Source organism: Musca domestica, unplaced genomic scaffold (genome assembly GCF_030504385.1).
Source record: "Musca domestica strain aabys unplaced genomic scaffold, Musca_domestica.polishedcontigs.V.1.1 8, whole genome shotgun sequence".
Lineage (NCBI taxonomy): Eukaryota > Metazoa > Arthropoda > Insecta > Diptera > Muscidae > Musca > Musca domestica.
Window position 1 is genome coordinate 4,051,754 of NW_026712409.1, and position 23,691 is coordinate 4,075,444.

The 23,691-nt window shown below is 37.8% G+C and overlaps 1 protein-coding gene across 1 annotated transcript; it reads left to right on the plus strand.

The window, feature by feature from the left end:
* The first annotated feature begins 273 nt into the window (after positions 1-273).
* On the plus strand, positions 274-15,469 carry LOC101892570 (facilitated trehalose transporter Tret1). The gene is made up of 5 exons (XM_005186248.4): positions 274-473; positions 13,428-13,716; positions 13,779-13,970; positions 14,040-14,348; positions 14,408-15,469. Exons 2-5 carry the CDS (start codon positions 13,443-13,445, stop codon positions 15,172-15,174), a joined length of 1,542 nt encoding a protein of 513 aa, XP_005186305.1. The 5' UTR covers positions 274-473; positions 13,428-13,442; the 3' UTR covers positions 15,175-15,469.
* Positions 15,470-23,691: the final 8,222 nt, after the last annotated feature.

The window sequence follows — 23,691 nt, forward strand, 5'->3', positions numbered from 1 at the left end:
CGTCATTCGGAGTTTATTATAATTCGATCTTTTTAAAAAGTTTTATAAAATTAAATAATTTTTCATTCAACATTTTCAATTCCAAAATTGGTTTCACAGTTCATTGTCCCAGCAGCTGTGTCGATACGTCTACCATGGTATGTACTTAAGATAAAAGGCCCTCATCGCGGGCCGCACACTTTACCCGTCATTATCATCCCTGCCAGACAGTAACAACAAAAGCAAGTTCTTTTGCATTATTTATTGTGAGGGGTTTACGTTATGATCGCCTCAGCTAAACGTTTCAGTTGTGAGCGAAGTTTTAACGGAAACGGATCGGATTGTCGTCTTTATTACGGGATTTATCGAAGGAGAATATAATCAGCAGTCATACGGCGGCCGTTGGACATATCCGTTTTAAACCGACTAAAATAAGCAGTGTTAATATAAGAAGAAGTGTTTTTTTAATTAATTTCTAAATAAAAAAGAAAAAAGTAAGAAAAATTGAAAATAAATTTTAATGTCAAAAAAAAAAAAACAAAAATATATATATATATATATATATTTATATATACTTATTCAAAAAATTAAAATGTGTCATTATAAATTGTCAATGTGTCATTGACAAGCATACATATGTTAATTATCTGACCATGTTCGCTAGAATTCTAACGTCATCACCAAGTTGCGCTCGCGTATAAGTGTGGCTTAAAACGTTTATACAAAACAACAAGCAGCAACAACAACAACAAGTAAAAGTTTGAAAGATATGTTTTTTTGAGTAGTGGAAACCGGTATGACCACTTATTTTGGGAAAGTTACCGATTTAGAAAAAAAAAAGAAAAAAATGTCAAGGGATAAAGCTATCAATGCCCAGTGAGTGGGGAAGAACTTGATTTGGTGAATGGCTGCCTACGACGAGTGAAGAACTCACGTGTGTTTTTTAATTGTCAATGTTTGTTGTTATTTTTGCCTGCATACTTTATAACTGCCGGTTGGTTGTTTAAGCCATTTAAAATTAGAAAGTTATAAAATTAACGATTTGAAATTGTTTAATTGTTTTCCTTTTGTTATGGCTCCTAATAATTCGCGCGTTTACCGAAATCGATTGTTTTTAATTCTTAGCACCGATAACCTCAGTGACATTGTTTTAGTGTCTGATTAGTTATTGGCATTGTTTTCAACTGAAAAAAAAAAAATTCTCTATCAAATTGTAAAAATTAAAAATTAGTCATAAAGATTGTGCAAAGCAAAACAACAGCTCCAGCGAAATAATTGTTTTACGGCGTTCACTGAAAACCTGAAAACCCTCAAACCTTGACCACGCCAAACAATCAGTCAGGCCTTCTAAAAATAAAAGGGATTTCGTTTTTTTTTTTCGTTTTATCGATTTCTGATTTGTTTACGAATTGTGGGGAAACGGAAGAATGGTTTAAAACACAAATTCGATTGCAAGGTTATTCATGTGCTGCAAAAAGACAGTTATGGTTAAAATTGTAGTACAGACATTTGAAGAAAAAAGTAAACGCAAGTGTGATAGACCCTTTTTTGGGGAGGTTCCAAAGCAGTTGGCCAATATTGAGCAATTCGTATCTGACTTAAGACAGATTTGCCAGATTTGGACTATATCGACTACTTCCTATACTTTATATGAGATATGTGGAAATTTTTGGAAAATAAGGAAATCCGCTATGAGATGAAAAAACTGCAACCAACTTCAGACTGTTGTCATTTCTAAGCCACTCGTCCGACAGCTGTTAAAATTATCCCAGTGACAGCTCATTATATTGTTTACAAGCGTACAAAAGCATTTTGGTGAAAATTTTCCAGAAAATATGTTATTCGTGATGGAATTCAAGCGTGATAGTGTGATTTCCTTATATTTGGCTGGAAAACCACAAGTGGCTATCGTTCGAGCAATCCAGCATTTAAATGTGAATAACTCTTTTGTGTCTCGTACCATCGCTCGTTACCGTGATACTGGTAGCGTAGCCCGATGTCAAGGAAGTGGAGGAAGCAGCAACATCAGCAGAAATGGTTCGAAAAGTATAGAAGTGATTTGATCGAAACCCGCTTCGCAGTGGCCGAAAAATGGCTCATGATCTGAACATATCCCAATACTCCATTTGGCAAATATTGAAAAATGAGCTCCGAGTAATGCCATTGAAATTCCAAAAAGCGAACGAACTCACACCGCAACAGAAAGAAAATAGACCCAAAACAGCTAAAGAGTTGCTTCGCTTGGCCGAAAGTGGTGAACTGCCGAATTTGGGTTTCGCCGATGAGAAAACATTTGTTGTCCAGCTGTTTGTAAACAAACAAAATGATCGTGTTTACATGGCAAAGAGGTCAGCTGAAAAAGTGAAAATGTGCACCTTCGCTTGGCCACCCGAACTCAAGCGCTGGCCTTGGTGATGGTGTGGGCTGCCATAACAGCCGATGGTCGTTCTCCGCTCGTGGCATCAGAATAAATGCCGAATCGCGAAAATGTTCTGGAGGGTGTATTAAAGCCTTGGGCACGCAATCATTTTGGCCGCAGACCTTAGACATCGCACTCGCCATGCGCCACCCAAGAATGGTTACAAAATGAGTTTCCTCGCTTCATTTTCAGCGCACAATGGCCACCAAAATCTCCGGATACCAATCGGTTACACTATTGTGTCTGGAGTATTTTGGAAAGCAAGGTTGGCACTAAAAAATACCAAAGTGTCGGTCTCCTCAAGCAAGCGCTTCGCCGGGAATGGGCCAAAATACCGCAGAGCAACATTCGGGCAGCGTGTGATAGTTTCATTGGCTGTTTGAAGGCCATAATTCGTGCCAGAGGTGACAAATTGGAACAAATCTAAACCTATTCTAAAATTTGAGGATATTTCCGAATTTGTCAATGAAATTTGAAAAAAAAAATGTAAAAATTATGGCGTTTGACTTTGTTGGAGTTTTTTTTTATCTCACCCTCTATGTTTCATCCGATTTGGTGTTTGTGTCCCTCCACAAGAATGCTATTTGGTACCAGATATCGGATACAGCCCAGAAATACCTCTGCCAAAGTGTATCAAGATCGGTCCAGATTTGGATATAATTCCCATATATATCTTCAACCGATTTTGGGTTAATTGTACACCAAATGGCAAATATCAGTCCAAATGACTTAAATCCGACCAAATTCAGTCTAGAGGGAAGTACATCAAATTTGGTGAAAATCGGTTCAGAGATAGCTATAGCTCCTATATACATGTTTCATCCCTCACATTTGTAATATGTATTCGACAAAAATGATATTTGGTACCAGATATCTTATAGAGCTCGAAAATACCTTTGCCAAATTTTATGGAGATCGGCTAAGATTTGGATATATAGCTCCCATATATATCCTTATTGCTATTTCACATTTATTGTGCAAATAATGGCTAATATCAGCCCAAATGGAGTGAATTTCGGGACGTACGTTTCCATTTGGTGGAACTCGGCTCCGATTAATACAATTCTTTTCGAAGTGATATCATATATCAATGTTATTTGGTATAGAACGATAAAATATCTCCGTCAAATGTAGTGAAAATCGATTGAGAATTGGATATGCCTCCCATATATTAGTTTCCTCCGAAACCAAATTATAACTGCCCTAAAGCCAAAGGTTGATAGGTGGTATGATCTACTTAAAATAAAATCTTTTGTTACGAGTGCTCTACTAAATATGCATAGTGGTGTAGGGTATCATATAGTCGGCCCCGCCCGACTTTTGTATTTTCCTTACTGGTTTCTCTGTATGATTTCCCTTTTTTAGAATTTGATGATACATCTTCCTATTTCCCTTCCACCCACCATGTCCTTAAACAGGATAGCGGCCCTATTAACATTAATTGTGTGATGTCCATTTGCATTGAAATGAATACCAAATGAGAAAAATAAAATAAAATAAACCTGATACCCACCTATTTTTGTTTGGTCAACAAACTGTTTTTTAAAACAGTTACAACACTTAATGACATATTTACCATTTGGTTGTATACATACATACATTCGTTCATTGTTCATTTCAGATATCCAGCCATTCGGACACTTTCAGAAAAAAATGTAAATTTGCAAATAGAAACAACAGTGTCGTCATGTTCCGCATCAGCTATGGCGATAGCGAAGAGGAGCTCTATTCTGACTCAGCTTTGAAATGGTGGGAGGGTATGGTGATAAAGGAGTGTTAAATATACACTAAATACATACATACATATGTATATACATACATACATACCAAAATGATACATCATTAAGTTGCTAATTACAAATCTTTGCATTTGGAAATTTTTTGAACCATGCACCACTGCTTTCCTATGAGGATTCCTCTCATTCCCGGCTACTGTAAACCGTAAATAACTATGAGAGGATTAATACAAAAGTAAATACAATAAAAAAAATCTTATAATTTTTATTTTTTATGGATTTATTTCGCCTACTTATGGAGAATAATAAACCGTTGTTTACTGGATCTCACGAATGTTTGAATATCTGATTACCATCTATTTAGGTGTGATTACGTTCTGGTATTTCGCTTGATTTGTGAACGTCTGTCTCACCTGGGATGAAGTACAAGATCACTGACACTCACTGTTTGTTTGTCTATAAAAAAGTGGGTGAAAGTGACTAACATTTATTGGCATTAAGATAAGATCAGTTATCTAGAACCTGATCATGATTTGATTAGATGAAATGGAAAGTTAAAAAAGGAAAAAAGCTGTATTCTAAGATTTCCACAAGATAATCTATAGGTGCAGAGCAGTCTTTAGTCTATAGGAGATCTATAAAAGACATCTGAAATTATCAATATTTTTAACAGATTTCTGGAAGGATTTGGACTTCACCAAAAATAGACCTTTTTTGCAGGGCATGTAAAAGCCTGTATAAATTATTCTATAATTGGAACACTTCTAAACGGTCATCTGCTTATTAAAGTCATCTAGGAGGAAATCTGCAGAAGTTCATCTAAAGACATGAAGGTCTTCATTGCTTTTGAGAAGGAATTTTCCCGGTTGATGCTGTGGCCGTATTTGATCTGTTAAGAAATTCTTATAGCTATAGAAAATCCCTAGAATTTTTTTTCTAGAAGACTTCAAGAGAGCATTCTATCCATGAAAGATCTCTTCTACATACAGAAGGCCATTAGAAGGTATTATTCCATTTTCAACATCTATAAACACCTATAAAACACTTCTAAAGACTATTCTGTCCTTGAAAGTTACGCAATCTATTATGATTCCTCAAAGGAAAATGGCGTTCTCCGTAGAAAAGCTTTAGAAGGTATTCCCTCTATTCACAAGACGCTGAAGGACTTCTAGCTAGAGAAGACCTAAAACATATTCCACGAGGTCTTCTGAAATCTATATCTGAATTGATAGTACGGTCCATATCAATTAATGTTTGAAGATTATTTCATGGAAATTTGACACTGACATTTTTAATTGGAAGAATCGGGCATTTTGATAATAAAATTTTTTGATTTGCGTTGTTTGTTTGGAAGACCTATAATGGTTTAATTATAGACCAAACTGAAGATGCTTGACAGTAAAACAAAACATGATACCTTTGTGAGTTTTATTAACGAGTGTTGCCAAAAACCTAGTAGTTAGAAAATCACCCTTTTTATGAAATATTAGCAAGTGTCCGCTACATCGTACATTTAAAGTACGCATTATCAAAATAATCTCCATATCTCAACCTCATATATCAACAGTGACTTTAATATCCAATTTCCGGATTTCAGCTCTTTACTTCCCCCCATTACCAAATTTAGTACCATTTAGTACTATTATAAACACATTTCCAAACCCATCTCCATATCCTAACCTCAGCTATCAAGAGGGATCTCGTTATCAAATTTCGGGGTTCTAGCTCTATCACTTCAGAAAATACCCAATTTGGTACCACTTAGTAATTTTCGAATAATTATAGTACACACTCCACCTCCATACCATAACCAGACACCAATAGTGACATCTATATCAAATTTCAAGATTTCTGCCCTATTCCTTCACAAAATAATAAATTTAGTACTTTTTTACAATTATAGTATTCATTTCCAAAATCGATTCCATATACCTCAATATTTGAAGATTCTGGATTGAAAATTCCAGCCCTATCCCTTCACCCAATATCAAATTTCGTAACATTAAGTACATTTCGTGCAAATTATAGGACACATTTCCATATTTCAACCTCAGATACCAACAGTGACTTTAATATCAAATTTCCAGATTTCAGCTCTTTATTTCCCCCTAGTACCGAATTTAGTACCATTTAGTATTTTATAAACGAATTTCCAAACCCACCTCCATATCTTAAACCAAGATACCAACAAAGACCTCTACATGAAATTTCGGGATTCCAGCTCTATTATTTCATCAAATTCCCAATTTAGTACCACTTAGTAATTTTCGAACAATTATAGTACACATTTCCAAAACCACTTCCATATCTTAACCACAGACACCAACAGTGGCATCTATATAAAATTTAAAGATTTCAGCTCTATTCCTTCACCCAATAACAAATTTAGTACCATTTAGTACTTTTCGTACAAATATAGGACGCATTTCCAAACCACTGACAAATCTTAACCACAGACACCATACAGGGTGAGATAAAAAATTGCAACAATGTTAAACACCATAATTTTTAAATTTTTTTAATTTTATTGAATGAAAACAAAAAATGTCGGAAATAGCATCAAATTTTAGAATAAGTTCAGATTTTTTCCAATTGGTCACCTTTGTCACGAATTATGGCCTTCAAACGGCCAATGAAACCTTCACACGCTGCCCGAATGTTGCTCTGTGGTATTTTGGCCCATTTCCGGCGAAGCGCTTGCTTGAGGTGATCGACACTTTGGTATTTTTATAGTGCCAACCTTGCTTTCCAAAATACTTCAGACACAATAGTCCAACAGATTCGGTATCCGGAGACTTTGGTGGCCATTGTTCGATGGAAATAAAGCGAGGAACCTCATTTTGTGGTCATTCTTGGGTGGCGCGTGCTGAATGCGATGGTGCTGAGTCCTGTTTGAATGCCTAAGGTCTGCGGCCAAAATGTTTGCATGCCCAAGGCTTTAATACACCCTCCAGAATATTTTCGCGATAATATTCAGCATTTATTCTGATTCCACGGTCGATTAATACGAGCGGAAAGCGACCATTGGCTGTTATGGCAGCCCACACCATCACCATGGCCGGCGCTTGAGTTGTGGTGGCCAAGCGAAGGTGCACATTCTCAGCTGACCTCGTTGGCAAGTAAACACGATAATTTTGTTCGTTAACAAACTGCTGGACAATGAATGTTTTTTTCATTGGAGACGGAGAAAACCAAATTCGGCAGTTCACCACTTTCGGCCAAGCGAAGCAAGTCTTTAGTTCTTTGAGTCTATTTTCTTAAATGCCCTTACGCCGAGCTCATTTTTCAATATATGCCGAATGGAATATTGCGATGTGTTCAGCTCACGAGCCATTTTTCGGCCACTGCGACGCGGGTTTCGTTTCTTTACTTTTCAAGTCGCTTCTTTACTTTTCGAACCATTTCAGCTGATGTTGCTGTTTTCTTCCGTCCATTTCCTTCACATTTAAAGTCTGGAATGCTCTAACGATGGCCACTTGTGGTTTTCCAGCCAAATATAAAGAAAGCACACTATCACGCTTGAATTCCATCACCAATAACTTTTTTTCTGGGAAATTCTCACCAAAATGCTTTTGAACGATTGTAAGTAATATAATGAGCTGTCACTGGAATAATTTTAACAGCTGTCGGACGAGTGGCTTAGAAATGACAGCAGTCTGAAGTTAGTTGCACTTTTTCATCTCACCCTGTAGTTCGTAATACTTATCTTCTGACAGGAAAATCCCAAATTTAAATAGCCAGCTATACTAGATCTATGTTCTGGTTCTGCTCCATATAAGGTTACATTTTTTGGAACTTTGAAAGATGTAGCGACGTAATTGAATGTTTTAATTTATTTTGAAAAATTTTGAGAAGATTTATAATTTTTTTTTTGAAATTTTGTCAGATTGTTGTTTTTATTTCTAGAGCCTTTTCTGGCCCGCTTACCCATTTAAAAACAACCTCTCCAACTTTGTGTTATCAGCATTGCCTGTTATTACATAATTTCCATATCAACACCAAGAACAACAATAAATTGTTCTCGCCCATCTTTTTCGTCTGACATTCATCCGAGCGTTTTATCATTTGATTGATTCTTTATGGCAGTCATGTTACTCAATTAATTCACAATTTCCAATCATTTCAATTCGAATTCATTAACCAAAGGCATGGAAAAAGGAAGGGAGCAAAGAAGGAGGACACAAAGAACCCAGCGAATTGAATGGCATCTTCGCTGGGCAACAAAGTCGTTGTCGTTGCCGCTATTCAAAAAATAACGAAATGCGTGTGCGCTTTTCAATTGAGTCAAGAGCAGCCCAGCCAGCCAGTTAGCCAGCCGGCAGCAGTCCAGTTCAGTTTCAGCTGGGTATTTCTGCCCGCCTGCCATTCAATTAATTCATTCATCGAGCTTTGTTTGACAAAGAAATTAATTTGAATTTAATTGATAAAAAGTTGTCAAATAGGGGAGGGGCAGGGGGAGCGGGTAGGTGGAATAAATAAAATAATTTAAAAAAGCATGACAAGCAAGAAAGGGAAATTTGAAAAACAAAGCTAATTAAATTGAAAAAACACACACCACACAAACCTCCGGGAAAGGAAGTTAAAAGGAAAATTTCAATATTTCAGCCAAAGAATTATGAAAGTTTCGTAATAACTATCATAGGTTATAAAATCGTTATATATGAGAAAATATTGAACAATTATCCAATTCGATGAGATGTTTATTTTTTTGTTTAAACAGTTGTATTTATTTTTTTTTTATAATTATAACAAATACCCTCAATTGCCTTCTTATCATCCAATTTTTGAAAAGCGTGTAACATTCACCTGCATTTCATTTGAGGTTATCAAACTGGCCATAATTAATTGGATGATGTTCTCAAGTATTTTTGCAAATAATTATTCGTTGGAATTAATCGTCCATTGCGCATATTTTTCAAGTGAAGGAATAAAACAATTAGCCGGCTTTTTCTTAATGAGTTTATGGTTATTACGATACATAAAATGTTATTAAATAACGAGGCTTAAATGCCATTTGGCAATTCATAATCCTATTCATTTATTTTACCCTCAGCCATATGGCTACACAGGGTGAGATGAAAAAACTGCAACCAATTTCAGACTGCTGTCATTTCTAAGCCACTCGTCCGACAGCTGTTAAAATTATTCTAGTGACAGCTCATTATATTGTTTACAAGCGTACAAAAGCATTTTGGTGAGAATTTTCCAGAAAAAAAGTTAGTCGTGATGGAATTCAAGCGTGATAGTGTGATTTCTTTATATTTGGCTGGAAAACCAAAAGTGGCTATCGTTAGAGCATTCCAGCATTTAAATGTGAATAAATCTTGTATGTCTCGTACCATCGCTCGTTACCGTGATACTGGTTAGCGTAGCCCGACGCCAAGGAAGTGGACGGAAGAAAACAGCAACATCAGCAGAAATGGTTCGAAAAGTAAAAAAAATGACTTGATTGAAATCCGCTTCGCAGTGGCCGAAAAATGGCTCGTGAGCTGAACATATCGCAATATTCCATTCGGCAAATATTGAAAAATTAACTCGGGGTGAAGCCATTGAAATTCCAAAAAGTTCAAGAACTTACACCGCAGCTGAAAGAAAATAGACTTAAAAGATCTAAAGGGTTGCCACGCTTGGGCGAAAGTGGTGAACTGCCGAATTTGGTTTTCTCCGATGAGAAAACATTCGTTGTCCAGCAGTTTGTAAACAAACAAAATGATCGTGTTTACTTGTCAAAGAGGTCAGTTGAAAATGTGCACCTTCGGTTGGCCACCAGAACTCAAGCGCCGGCCATGGTGATGGTGTGGGCCGCCATAACAGCCGATTGTCGCTCTCCGCTCGTATTAATCAACCGTGGCATCAGAATAAATACAATATATTATCGCGAAATAGCTTTGGACACGCACGCACTTTGGCCGCAGACCTTGGACATTCCAACAGGACTAAGTACCATCGCACTCAGAACGCGCCACCCAAGAATTGTTACAACATGATGATCCTCGCTTCATTTCCAGCGCACAATGTCCACCAAAATCTCCGGATACCATTCCGTTGAACCATTGTGTCTAGAGTATTTTGGAAAGCAAGGTTTGCACTAAAAAATGCCAACGTGGCGATCACCTCAAGCAAGCGCTTCGCCGAGAATGGGCCAAAATACCGTAGAACAACATTCGGGCAGCGTGTGACGGTTTCATTGGCCATCGATAAAATTTTACTCAAATGTGTTATGTCTGCAGGACTTTTGGTATTGAAAATGGGCCACGTAGGTCCACGTCTTCGTATAGCCCCATATAACGGTACCATCCGATATTCGGTATTTTGATGATTTTAGCGACATTATTTACCGGAATTGTTCCAAATTTGGTATTTGAAGTTCTTAATGGATACTACATCCTAAGACAGAAAATTGTCTGTGCAGGTCCACGTCTTCGAATAGCCCCCATATCGGTATCGGTACTCCCGATATTCGGAATTTTGATGATTTTAGCGACATTATTTACCTGAATTGTTTTAAGTTTGGTATTTAATGTTCGTAACAGATACCAAGAGAACATAAAACAGAAAATGGGCCATGTAGGTCCACGTCTTTGTATAGCCCCCATATAACGATACCTCCTGATATTGGGTATTTTGATGATTTTAGCGACATTATTTACCGGATTTTTTTTTTCAAATTTCGCATTTGAAGTTCGTAATTGATACTACAGCCTATGCCAGAAAATTGTTTGTGCATGGTACCTCCCTATATTCGGTATTTTGATGGTTTTAGCTACATTATAAACAGATTTTTTTCAAGTTTCGCATTTGAATATTGTAATAACTTGTGACAAAATTTGCCTATGCAGGTCCACGTCGTCGTATAGACCCTAATAAATGGCTACAATCGGTATTTTTAAGATTTTAACGGGACTTTAAACAAATTTTATTTTTTTTGAAAATTGCCAAATTTGTACTAAATGTTGGAGGGTATTCAAAGTTCGGCCCGGCCGAACTTGCAGCTTTTTTACTTGTTAACTTTGATATTTTGTTCGTTGGATGACATATTAATGCCAAATTGTCCAGCGGCGACAGAGTTCGAGTGCCCAGAGTCGCATTTCTTTTTAATTTTATATGCAATGCGATGATGCCAAGCTGCTTATGATTTCTCAGCTTTATCCTCGATATACGGCTTTGAGAATTTTAAAGTTTTTTTATTTTTAACCATTAAATGCAGCAGCAGTCAGACCAATGAAACTCTTTTTAGCGATCACTGTCATCCAGAAAAAAAAAAACGCCCTTTGATTCACTGTCAATTTGCCAGAAGATAGTGGCCTCCACAACGAATTATTTAGCCTTTGAATATTTCTAAGTGTCATAATTTTATTTCCATTGAAGTTTGAATTGATTTCATGGCACAAACGAAAACGTTGTACTTCAATTTGCTACAATTCTCAAAGGCTTTGATACGTCTAGCGTTTAGCAAGCAATGCATTTTGCACTTTAGCGACAATAATTATCAGCTCAAACCATTGGAACCTTATTTAAGCGATTAGGTATCAGTAGAAAGATACCATTTGAAAAGCATAGAACACAATTGCTGATTATGTGTATCGCACCTTCAAATATAAATCACATAAAATTGACATAATTTCGTGAGTGACCGGCAAAATTTGTTGTCTATTTTATGAACCACTACATTGGCACGACCTTAAAAGTCAAGCCCTAAGACAATTATGAAGTTAAAATAAGCTGATGCTAATTGGCAATTGCGCTTAGACTGGCCATACCTTCAATTGCATTTACCTCGCATTTATTAATGAAGGTTAATATTTCCAAAAGCAGAAAAAAAAGTATCAGCCGAATGTCGCTCCTTTTTTTTTTCATTTCCCGGCGAAGCGCTTGTTTGAGGTGATCGATACTTTGGTATTTTTTAGTGCCAACCTTGCTTTCCAAAATACTCCAGACACAATAGTCAAACGGATTGGTATCCGGAGATTTTGGTGGCCACTGTGCGCTGGTGGCCATGAAGCGAGGAACCTCATTTTGTAAACATTCTTTGGTGGCGCGTGCTGAGAGCGATGGTGCTGAGTTCTGTTGAAATGTTCAAGGTCTGCGGCCAAAATTTTTGTGTGGCTAATACACCCTCCAGAATATTTTCGCGAAAATATTCGGCATTTATTCTGATGCCACGGCCGATTAATACGAGCGGAGAGCGACCATCGGCTGTTATGCCGGCCCACACCCTCACCATGTCCGGCGCTTCAGTTCTGGTGTCTGGTGGCCAACCGAAGGTGCACATTATCAGCTGACCTCTTTGGCAAGTGAACACGATAATTTTGTTTGTTTACAAACCGCTGGCCAACGAATGTTTTCTCATCGGAGGAAACCAAATTCGGCAGATCTCCACTTTTGGCCAAGCGAAGCAACTCTTTAGCTCTTTTGAGTCTATTTTCTGTTTCTTTCTGTTGCGGTGTAAGTTCTTGCACTTTTTGGAATTGCAGTGGCTTTACCCCGAGCTCATCTTTCAATATATGCCGAATGGAATATTGCGATATGTTCAGCTCACGAACCATTTTTCGGCCACTGCGACACGGATTTCGCACGAAACATTTCTGCTGATGTTGCTTTTTTTCCATCCAGTTCCTTGATGTCGGGCTGCCCTACCAGTATCACGGTAACAAGCGATGGTGCGAGACACAAAAGATTTATTTGCATTTGAATGCTGGGGTGCTCTAACGATAGCCACTTGCGGTTTTCCAGTCAAATATAAAGAAATCCCACTATTACGCTTGAATTCCATCACGAATAACATTTTTTTTGGAAAATTCTCACCAAAGTTCTTTTGTAAGCTTGTAAACAATATAATGAGCTGTCACTGCAATAATTTTAACAGCTGTCGGACGAGTGGCTTGGAAATGACAGCAGTCTTAAATGGGTTTCAGTTTTTTAATTTCACCCTGTTTATTCCAATTTTTAATTGTATATAAATTTAAGACTCAATTCAGGCACTGTTTAGTGCCCCTAATTGGCATTTTTGTCAACATTTCTCAGAATGGCGCCCAATCGAGTAATGCCTTTACCCAGATATAATCCAATATTGAATTCAATATAAATTTTTACTCAATTCAGGCTCTTTTAAGTGCCCAGTCGTTCTAAAGTTCTTTAGAAGTTCACGAGCCACCCAAAATGTATTTTTTTTTTAGGAGAATGGGTAAATTCTCTATTCTCTAAAGATCTCTAAGAAGTTTCAGGGAGATCTAAAAACCAATAGCAAAAATATTTTAAAACCCAATTTCTCATCAATTTTCACACCCAAAAAGTAACCCACAATCACAATGACGGAACACAGAGAAGAAAATGGTGAAGAGTTTGAGGCTTTGCGCAAAAGTCGAGTACCCCGTGTGGTGAGTGGCATGAATCGACCCTACCAGCCAAAGCCATTGGGAGAACAAACACGGGCCGTGAGACGTCAAGCTATTATGGTGATATTAGGTAATTTGGGTGTACTATCGACCGGTCTGGGTCTAGGCTTACCCACCATTACAAATGGGCCGATGAAAGATACCAGTGCCCCAGCATATTTAAATGATTCCGAATTTTCATGGTTTGGTAAGATTTGCAACTTTTCCTTTCTGAACTAGACTAACATTATTTCCCCTTCCCTTCTTCAGCTTCTATAAATTTATTTTTCGGTCCTGTGGGTGGCCTTCTATCCGGCTTGCTATTGGACAAATTGGGTCGCAAACGTACCATGTATGTGCTGAATGTTTTGGGTTTGATTTCATGGATTCTAATGGCCACGGCGAGTCACGACAATCAATATGCCATGTTTATGCAGCTGATGGTGGCCAGATGTATTCAAGGTTGGCAAAAACATATACAAACATATTTCGCAGAATCAAGACACTAATTTGGGTTATTTTCCATTTCAGGTATTGGTATGGGTCTATCAAGTGCCCCCGTCGGAGTCTACTCGGCTGAGATAAGTACGCCCAAAATAAGAGGTCGTTTAATTTTGGGTACCTCCATTTCGGTGGCTGGTGGTATAACTGTCATTTACATTTTGGGTTATTTCATACGCGACGATTGGCGTTTGATTTCCATGATCTGCTGTGCCTTCCAATTGATTGCCTTGTTGTGTGTCATACCCATGCCAGAATCACCCAATTGGTTGTTGACCAAATCCCGTTTGGCTGAGGCCAGGAAATCATTGAACTACTTCCGTGGCTTGGAGAAGAAACGTAAGTCTAAATAAAACTGCCATGGAATCCATTTTAACGGAGTTTTTTTTTCTTTACAGCTGTCATAACCCATCCCGAGGTATTGTCCGAATTCAATTTGCTGCAGAAGAACATTCAATTGGCCGAGGGTGAAAAGAAACCATCATTTTTGAAATCTTTGAAACTTCCCGAAGTCTATAAACCGATTTTGATCCTGATGGGCATGTTCACCTTCCAACAGATCACGGGTATTTTTGTTGTCATTGTCTATGCCGTACAAATTGCCATGGAAGCTGGTGTGACCATTGATCCCTTCATGTGTGCCATTATGATTGGTGTGGCCCGTGTGGTGACCACCTGTCCCATGGCCTATATTCTCGAGAAATGGGGTCGTCGTCGTTCGGGTCTGATATCCGCCTTGGGTATGGGTGTCTGCATGGCCGTATTGGCTTGCCACAAACATCTCACTTCTGTGCCATATTTACCGGTTGTGACCATTGTTGCTTTTATTGTCCTCAGCACTTTGGGTCTGTACACTCTGCCCTTCTTCATGATATCTGAAGTGTTCCCCCAAAAGGTGAGGGGACCAGCCTCGGGTCTTACGGTGGCCTATGGTACATTTATTTCATTTGTTGTCACCAAAACCTATCCCTCCATGAAGGCCGCCATTGGCAATGAGTACTGTTTTGTGACCTATGCCATTCTCTCGTTTGTGGGAGCCGTTTTCATTTATTCCTTTCTGCCGGAAACTCGTGGCCGTACCCTCTTGGAAATTGAGGAGGAATTCCGTACTGGCAAAAAGAAACCCGCCGAACCTGTGGAAATGGAGGAGATCTATGTGAAATAGAGGAACCAAGTACTGTAACCGTTGATCGGAGGATAGCCTCATGTACACGCCGCGTGCGAATTTGGGGATCATTTTTAAAAGACATACTCACGCTAATTTATGTAATTATAGTTTGTATGTTTTTCTTACTTTTACTTAATTAATGTTAAGAAAACTGTGATAAGACTGGTTTAGCTTCAGATGTTAACAAAATAATTCAAATGTTTTTAGACGAATTTATAACTTTTTTTTAAATGAATTGATATAACGATGTTCAAATGCATGTGGAAATAAAATTAAATAGAGAATAAATTAAGCCACAAGGAAGTATATTTTTAATAAGAATGGGAGATGACTGTCTTAATTCGGAATATGTTGGGGGAAGTCTTAGATAAATTAATATCATTTCAAGATTATCATCTTAGGAATTATATAGATCCTACAAATCATGTAACATCTTTAGAGCTATCGAGTATAGATGTCGAGTCCTTGCTCCTATTTTGGTGTCTATGTCAAGGCTAAGTTCAAAAATACGAAGCGTTTTTTCTTTGCGTTTTGTTGGCCATTTACAACAATACTTTCAGACGCTTCGATTTTTGCGCTTCTCTTCTAATTTCGTTTGACAAGCTAGGATATTTTAATTTCCAAATGGTTTCTCTTCTCAAAGCCAACTGTCCTAGAGGAAGGATTTCGATTTGTATGTTATTACTAGTCAAATTCATTTATATATTTAACCTTTGGACTCTCAAAGAGATCTTTTAATACAACTGGTGTGTGAAGTCAAATATATACTTCCGAGCCGAGAGTATTTCATTTCATACTTCTGTTCGAAGAGCCTAGATCCACTAATTAGTTCACGAGTGGATCTGGGGTTTGCCGATCACAAGTATTGCTGTAATACCTTCTGCTTGTTACGAGCTACCAACTCTGGAGCATTCTATTCGCTCGAATGTAATCGATGAAATTTCTCTCGGCATTCACGTTCCGGTAGAGATTGAGTTAAAGCATGCAGGGGCAAAAAAAGAGCTGAGAGTGTTTTCTAAGAACGTAAAGCTTTATAAGCAAAGGTCTTGCTCAGAGCGTAAAACTTGTCATGATCAGTGGGCATGCTAAAATCAGAGAAATTGATAAGGGAGTGAGAAAGCTAAGAGTAGAGAGTTACACTTTCGTTTTATATCGCGACATACTTTTCCATACTTAACTGATAACCGTGGGCCAGTACATTACCCTAAGAAGACAAATTATTGTGCGAGGTTACAAAAATTGGACATGCTAGTGTGTACTGAAGGCTTGCCATCGAATGCAGTTTTGTAATCGACATCCGATTTGGGGTTTTAGTCCCTGACACTCGTAATATGCACCCCACCGGAATTATATTTGGTACCATATATCAGATACAGGCCAGAAATTGTGGCAGGATCGGTTCAGATTTGGATATAACTTTCATACATATCTTCAACAGATTTCGGGTTAATTGTACACCAAATGTCCAATATCAGTCCAAATTACCTGACTTTTGGCACATCCGGCCGAATTCAGTCTAGTAGCAAGTACATCTAATTTGGTGAAAACCAGTTCAGATATAGCTATAGCTCCCATATATATGTTTCATTCGATTTGGGGTTTTAGGTCTTTCACATTGGTAATATTCATTCGTCAATTATGATATTTGGTACCAGATATCTTTTACACCTCGAAAATACCTTTGCCAAATTTTATGGTGATCGGCTCAGATTTGGACATAGTTCCCATATATATCCTTATTACGATTTCAAGTTTATTGTGCAAATTATGGCTAATATCAGACCAAATGGAGAGAATTTCGGACGTACGTTTCCATTTGGTTGTACGCGACTCCGATGTATATTTGTATATTCTCCACCATAGTATGGAGGGCCATTCCGTTTGTAACACCTCGAAATATACATTTTAGACCCACTACGTGAATATATTCTTGATCAGCATAAAATTCTATGCCGATTTTGCGATGTCCAGTCGTCTGTCTGTCCGTACGTCTGTGGAAATTACTCTAGCTTCCGAACGAAATGAAGTAGGTTGATAAAATATTACTCAAATTACATTGAATATTAATAATTACAATAATTATATTATGTCTGCTGGACTTTTGGTATTGAAAATGGGTCATGTAGGTCCACGTTTTGGTATAGCCCCCATATAATGGTACCTCCCTATTTTCAGTATTTTGGTAATTTAAGCGACATTATTCACCGGAAATGTTTCAAATCTGGTATTTGAAGTCCGTAATGGTTACTACAGACTATGACAAAAATTTTTGTATGCAGGTCCATGTCTTCGTATAGCCCCCATATAACGGTACCTCCCAATATTCGGTATTTTGATCATTTTAGCGCCATTATTCACCGGAGTAGTTTCAAATTACGTATTTAGAGTTCGTAATGGGAACTGCGGTCTGTGACAGAAAATTGTCTATGCAGGTCCAGGTCTTCGTATAGGCCTCATATATCAGTACCTCCCTATATTCGGTATTTTGACGATTTTAGGTACAATACTCTCAGAAATTGTTTGAGATGTCGTATTTGAAGTTCGTAATGGATGTTACAGCCTGTGACAGAAAATTGTCTGTGCAGGCCGACGTCTTCGTATAGCTCGCACATAACGGTGTCTCCCGATATTCGGCATTTTCATGATTTTAGCGACATTATTTACCGGAATTGTATCAAATTTCGTATTTGAAGTTCGTAATGGGTACTACAGCCTATGACAAACATTTTTGTATGCAGGTCCAAGTTCTCGTATAGCCCCCCACACAACGGTACCTCCCTTTACATTTATTTTAGCGACATTATTCGCTGGAATTGTTTCAAATTTCGTATTTGAAGTTCGTAATGGGTATTACAGCCTTAGTATAGTCCCCATGTAAAGGTTTTCACTTAAGTGATAGTTTTCGGAAAATTTTCAAAGCCCTTCCAAATGGTTGAGGGTATTAAAAAATCGCCCCAGCCGTACTTATGTGCTTTTTACCTGTTTTTACTTGTTTTTTTTTACAACAAACATATACGGTGCTATCAACACTTATGAACTGCACAGTGGCGCCCGATGGTATCGAATAATGATTAAAGCATTTCACTTTATGAATGAGAGTTCTCATGCCGATTTATGTATGGCATTATCAATGTGGATTTCTTATCTTGGAAAGAAATCAGAATAAATTCCTCAAATTCATAATATCTGGGCATACAAGAAGTCTGTTTTCAAATATCATCGGCATCGGTCGTTTCCGCACACTTCTTAGCAGTTTCGGTGTTATATTTATATGCTCCGAATTTGATATGCTCTTGAGGAATACTCTCGTTATATATAGCAACAATAAATACAGTTAGTTTTATTAAATTGTTGTTAAGCACACACCAGAACTAGCAGTCTTGTAAACAAATAAGCTACTGGTATTTAGCAAATATAATCTTATCTCTATGACGTCATGATTATCATGGCCGTTCAGGTGGTAGTGGAATTTGGCGTTGTATAGCTGTGATAATGGTTAGAAGTTTTTTTTTGTGATTTTTTTGAGAGAATTTTCCATCGATTACACCTGAATTCTAAACACAAATTGAATCCCCCGGACAAATTAGAAAGTTCATCAACCTCAGAGACACATTAACCAAGTTCAAAGAGCCGCATCCCTACTAATAACCGGTGCCTTCAGGAGCACGCCTCAAGCAGCACTGGACACCCTACTGTGCTTAAGTAAGCTGAGTGTACATGTAGAGGAACTGGCATTCAGGAGTGCTCTTTGACTCAGAAAACTAAACGAATGGCGCAGTCAACCCTTTGGACATTCTGCGATTCTAAAACGTGTAAGGAATGTGGGAGTGGTAGCCAATACAAGTGACTATATTTCACCATGGTTGAGCTTCGTCACGAGGAATACTGAGGTCAGCGTCCCGGTGACTTAAATGCCTTAAATTCCTTTACTATTAAGTCTAGGCTTGTTTTGAACTGCAGGAAAGCCTTGGAAAACACTGGGTTGTCCATCAAGCTCTGTTGGGTTCCTGGTCATTATAACATCCCAGGTAACGAGACTGCAGACGAATTGACCAGGCTTGGATTCGAATCAACTACAATTGAAGTATATAACTCGGTGGAACCACCACTGTGCCACTTCATACAGGTCATTCGCAGACATTACTCTGAGAGAATGCAACAAAAATGGCTGGACGAAATGGGTTGCACCATCTCCAAAAGAATTTGGCCCACGCTCTCAGAGAAGAGAACAAAGTCGCTACTGTCATTGTCGAAACTTGATCTAAAACTTTTGGTGGGTATCATCACAGGTCACTGTGAGGTGAGGGCAATGACCTCGAAATGGGACAGCGACGACATTGACTACTGTAGGATCTGTCAAGATGAAGAAGAAATCGGTACAGTCGAACACTGCCCAGCACTCATTAATGTGAGACACATGCTGGTGGGAGAACTAGTGTCACATGATATGTCTTCTCTTTTTAACAATGACCCTATAGTAATCCTTCATTTAGCCAGAAGATTCAAGTGGCTAAAGACGACACGGCAAATTCCTCGGCCGTAGATCACATTCTTTAACTCTATCTCCTATCTTCACCCCTTTCTATCAACCACTCCTTCCTTTTTTCTTACTATTCTTCTAGGATGAACACAATGGACCTATAGGTCTCCGAGTGGAGCGGTTGCCATATGGTAACTGTGCATCCTTTAATTTAACCTAACCTAACATCAAATAAAGTATTTATTACTAGATCATGGCAGACGTAACTCAATCCAACTACTGCATAAAAATTGTTTCAACCCAGTTTATGTAGAATATCGTAAATATTTATTATTTGTCTGCCTAATTTGTAGACATTACCAAATTTACTAGGTCTAGACAGTGGAGCGTAAATTCCAAATTCCTCCACGCAAAACATCTAAACTCTTAACGTCACCAGAAATTAGCAACCCTATCAAATTACAATTTTTAGTTGCTTCATTACTTGATTAGCTGTACTTTTCCCCCACTTCCACCCGCCAACCAGCTGCGTGACTTCCAAATTAGGCTTTCATAAACATAAACTTCCTTTTTTAAATATCGCTCAGGTACTATGTTACAGCTGGTCGATTTAAAACCCCCCAACTTCCTTCCTCAAACCTGAAGGTCATGACATTTAGCGTTGGACGACAACTACATATTATCTTCATCATTTGTTTTCATGTTTAACAGGAGGCCCACCGACGGACCATTTGATGTGCCAATATTTTTCCGTGAGCACACACACATACATGTCTTGTTCCTCCGTTCGCCAGCAGAAAAAAAAAACATTCAATTAAAATGATTATGCAAATATTACGCCCATATTTCTGCAGTCGTCTAAATCGATATTAATTACAAATCAATTAAGAGCTTCGGTACGCGGTGCGGCAACAATGGCACAGGAATACCAGCCAGCCAGCACGGGGTTCGATTATATTAACAACAATGAACAAAAAACTGAAAAACATTGGACTCGAGTTCTGAATTGAATGAAATGGATGTCTGTGAGTGTCATAACGGTCATCAGATACCGAGATGATGTTGTTGTTGTTTTCTTTTTCGAAGAATGCAAATTGGGTCGTCAAGGACTCTTGAAAGACAATATTTAGTTCCGGATTGAGAATAAATTTTTCGATGGAAAACTATTGGTTAGTAGCAAGGACTTTGGAAGGTCGTTTGTCTATAGAATGTCCACTTAAATGCATTTTGCGGAAAAAACCTCTTTTAAAATATTAAATGCATAGGGGGACCAGAAAAATTCGTTTCATATATGTGATACCTTGAGTAGGTCTTGTATTTATAAGAGATTACATAATAATAGATATTTAAGGTCTGTAATGATAAATTAAAAAAATAAAGAACTTACACCACAACAGAAAGAAAATAGACTCAAAAGAGCTAAAGAGTTGCTTCGCTTGGCCGAAAGTGGTGAACTGCTGAATTTGTTTTTCTCCGATGAGGAAACATTCGTTGTCCGGCAGTTTGTCAAAGAGGTCAGCTGAAAATGTGCACCTTCGGTTGGCCATCAGAACTCAAACGCGAACCATGGTGATGGTGTGGACCGACATAGCAGCCGATGGTCGCTGTCCGCTCGTATTAATCGACCGTGGCATTAGAATAAATGCCGAATATTATCGCGAAAATATTCTGGAGGGCGTATTAAAGCCTTGTGCACGTAAACATTTTGGCCACAGACCTTGGACATTCCAATAGGACTCATCACTTGCCACCCAAGAATGGTTACAAAAGAGGTTCCTCGCTTAATTTGGACCGTTGGACTATTGTGTCTGGAGTATTTTGGAAAGCAAGGTTGGCACCAATGTGACGATCACCCCAAGCAAGAGCTTCGCCGGGAATGAGCCAAAATACCGCAAAGTAGCATTCGGGCAGCGTTTGACGGTTTCATTGGCCGTTTTAAGGCCATAATTCGTGCCAAAGGTGACAAATTCGAACAAATCTAAACTTATTATAAAATTTGATGGTATTTCCGACATGTTTTGCTTTCATTCAATAAAATTAAAAAAAAAATGTAAAATTTATGCCGTATGATTTTTTTGCAGTTTCTTTTTATCTCACCCTGTATATGCAACTACAACTACCGTGTGAGAAAAATTTAACAAGTACTCGAAAATAGTCGAATTTGCTCGATTTACAGTGGATTTTAATCTCACTCAAAAACAAGGCAAACATGCTCTCTCTTCTTCGAGTGGCACCAAAAAAAGGAGTATTCTCAATTTCCTCTTTTACTCATAGGAGTACTTCAGCTCGAAGCATTTTGCATTCATGAATTATAATAAAAATGGTTGAGTTACAGGGAAATGAAAAATAACTTTTATTCCGAAAAATGCATGAAATCTTTATTTGAATTGATAGTAGGGTCCACGTATCTTTATAGACATATAGCTTAACATAGCCCCACAAAAACAATCGTACAATCTTGGCGCCCAATTGAAAGGTCCCAAACGTGTAATAATATGCTGATCGAGCGCACCGTCTTGTTGAAACCATATGCCATGGAAGCTAAGGTCTTGCATTTTGGGCAAAAAGGTTCCGGTCCAATGAGACCACCTTAAATTCTGCCATTTTTAAGACAATTTATCCTATATTAAATAATATTTTTCCAAAAATTCATTTGAAACTTTATAGAATCCAAAAAAATCTATCATTTCCCTTTTCCAACGCTGTAAGACCTATGTAACATACGACCTAATGTGCCAGAGGAACATGCATATTACATTCACCTTTGTTCGCATGCAAACATCTATTAACTCAAAAACAAGCAATAACAAATAGCGAATAAGAGAAATGTTACATTCAAACATATTCTTATTTGATAGGTATTTACAACGAGATCATCGAGAACAATTTGTCTACAAAGCAATCTGTCATTATTATCATTGTCATCATCACCCTCCTCATCATTATTCGTTTGAACATACCATACCGAACAATGTTGGGTAGATAGCATTAACCTGTGACGTATTATGTCACACGTCCAATAAAACTTCCATTGGTTGTTGGTGTTGCTGTTAAATTACACTCGACACACGATTGATGATGATTGTTGTTGTCGATTACACCGATTATAGCGGTGGCAACAATCAAAACCATAACAACAACAGCAACAATTCGTAAACAACAATCGATGCATTTCTATAACACTCTACAACAATATAACAACGTGGCTATTTGAATTGCCAATTAATTGTTTACATAGTGCCATTACTTCGTGTTTATTTTCGTTTAATTTTGCCAAGAATATTGCTAACATGATGGATTCGATTGGGTCTCCTTGCTCTTGAATTAATGGGAGAGAGAGAGAGAGAATGAGTAAATGGGGGAAAACTGTAGTTCAATTGAGAGATGAGTGCAATTGGCTCACCTCACAGGCGGCTACTGAGAACATTGATCTCTGTTATTAAAATGTTATTCTATTTATTTGTTGTAAATATAGAAGAGGGTGGGTGGGAGTTAGGTTTATTTATTATTTTTTTCTCAAACAGAGCAACGAAAGCAAGGCGAAAATTCATTCTATTTTATCTATTGCCATTAAAATGTGATTTGCATTGCGTGTATCTATCTGTGTGACATTTTGTATATCGCCAACATGAGTTCGGTTGTTAGAATAGAAAAAAAAAAACGAAACGTCACAAGAACTTTGAAAAAGACAAACGATGAAAATGCCGTGAGAGAATTCGATTTCCTTGTAACTTACAGTGGAAGGGAAAAGTGAGTGCCTCAGAATAAGAACCGACATAGAAATAATAAAGTACATGGAATATAGTTTACGGACATTTAATAGGGATAGTAAGCCTTTTTTTTAAATTATTAAATTCTAGAGGATTTGTATAAAAATAAAAAGGATTTCCTATGTAAAAGAAGAACCATAGAATTTCATCCCAGGTTTCTGGTTGAGAGAAATATTTCGTTGTAAAGAATCGCTAACTTGTTTCACAGGTTATGACAGATAAAATTATTGAAAATTGTGACCCTTTGTGGGTGAGATACCAGAA

Excerpts from the sequence above, each read along its gene's own strand:
- LOC101892570 (XM_005186248.4), top strand. The coding sequence starts at position 13,443 with ATGACGGAACACAGAGAAGAAAATGGTGAAGAGTTTGAGGCTTTGCGC. Across the intron at positions 13,717-13,778 it reads TTCCGAATTTTCATGGTTTG|CTTCTATAAATTTATTTTTC; the intron begins GTAAGATTTGCA and ends TCCCTTCTTCAG. Across the intron at positions 13,971-14,039 it reads GGTGGCCAGATGTATTCAAG|GTATTGGTATGGGTCTATCA; the intron begins GTTGGCAAAAAC and ends TTTCCATTTCAG.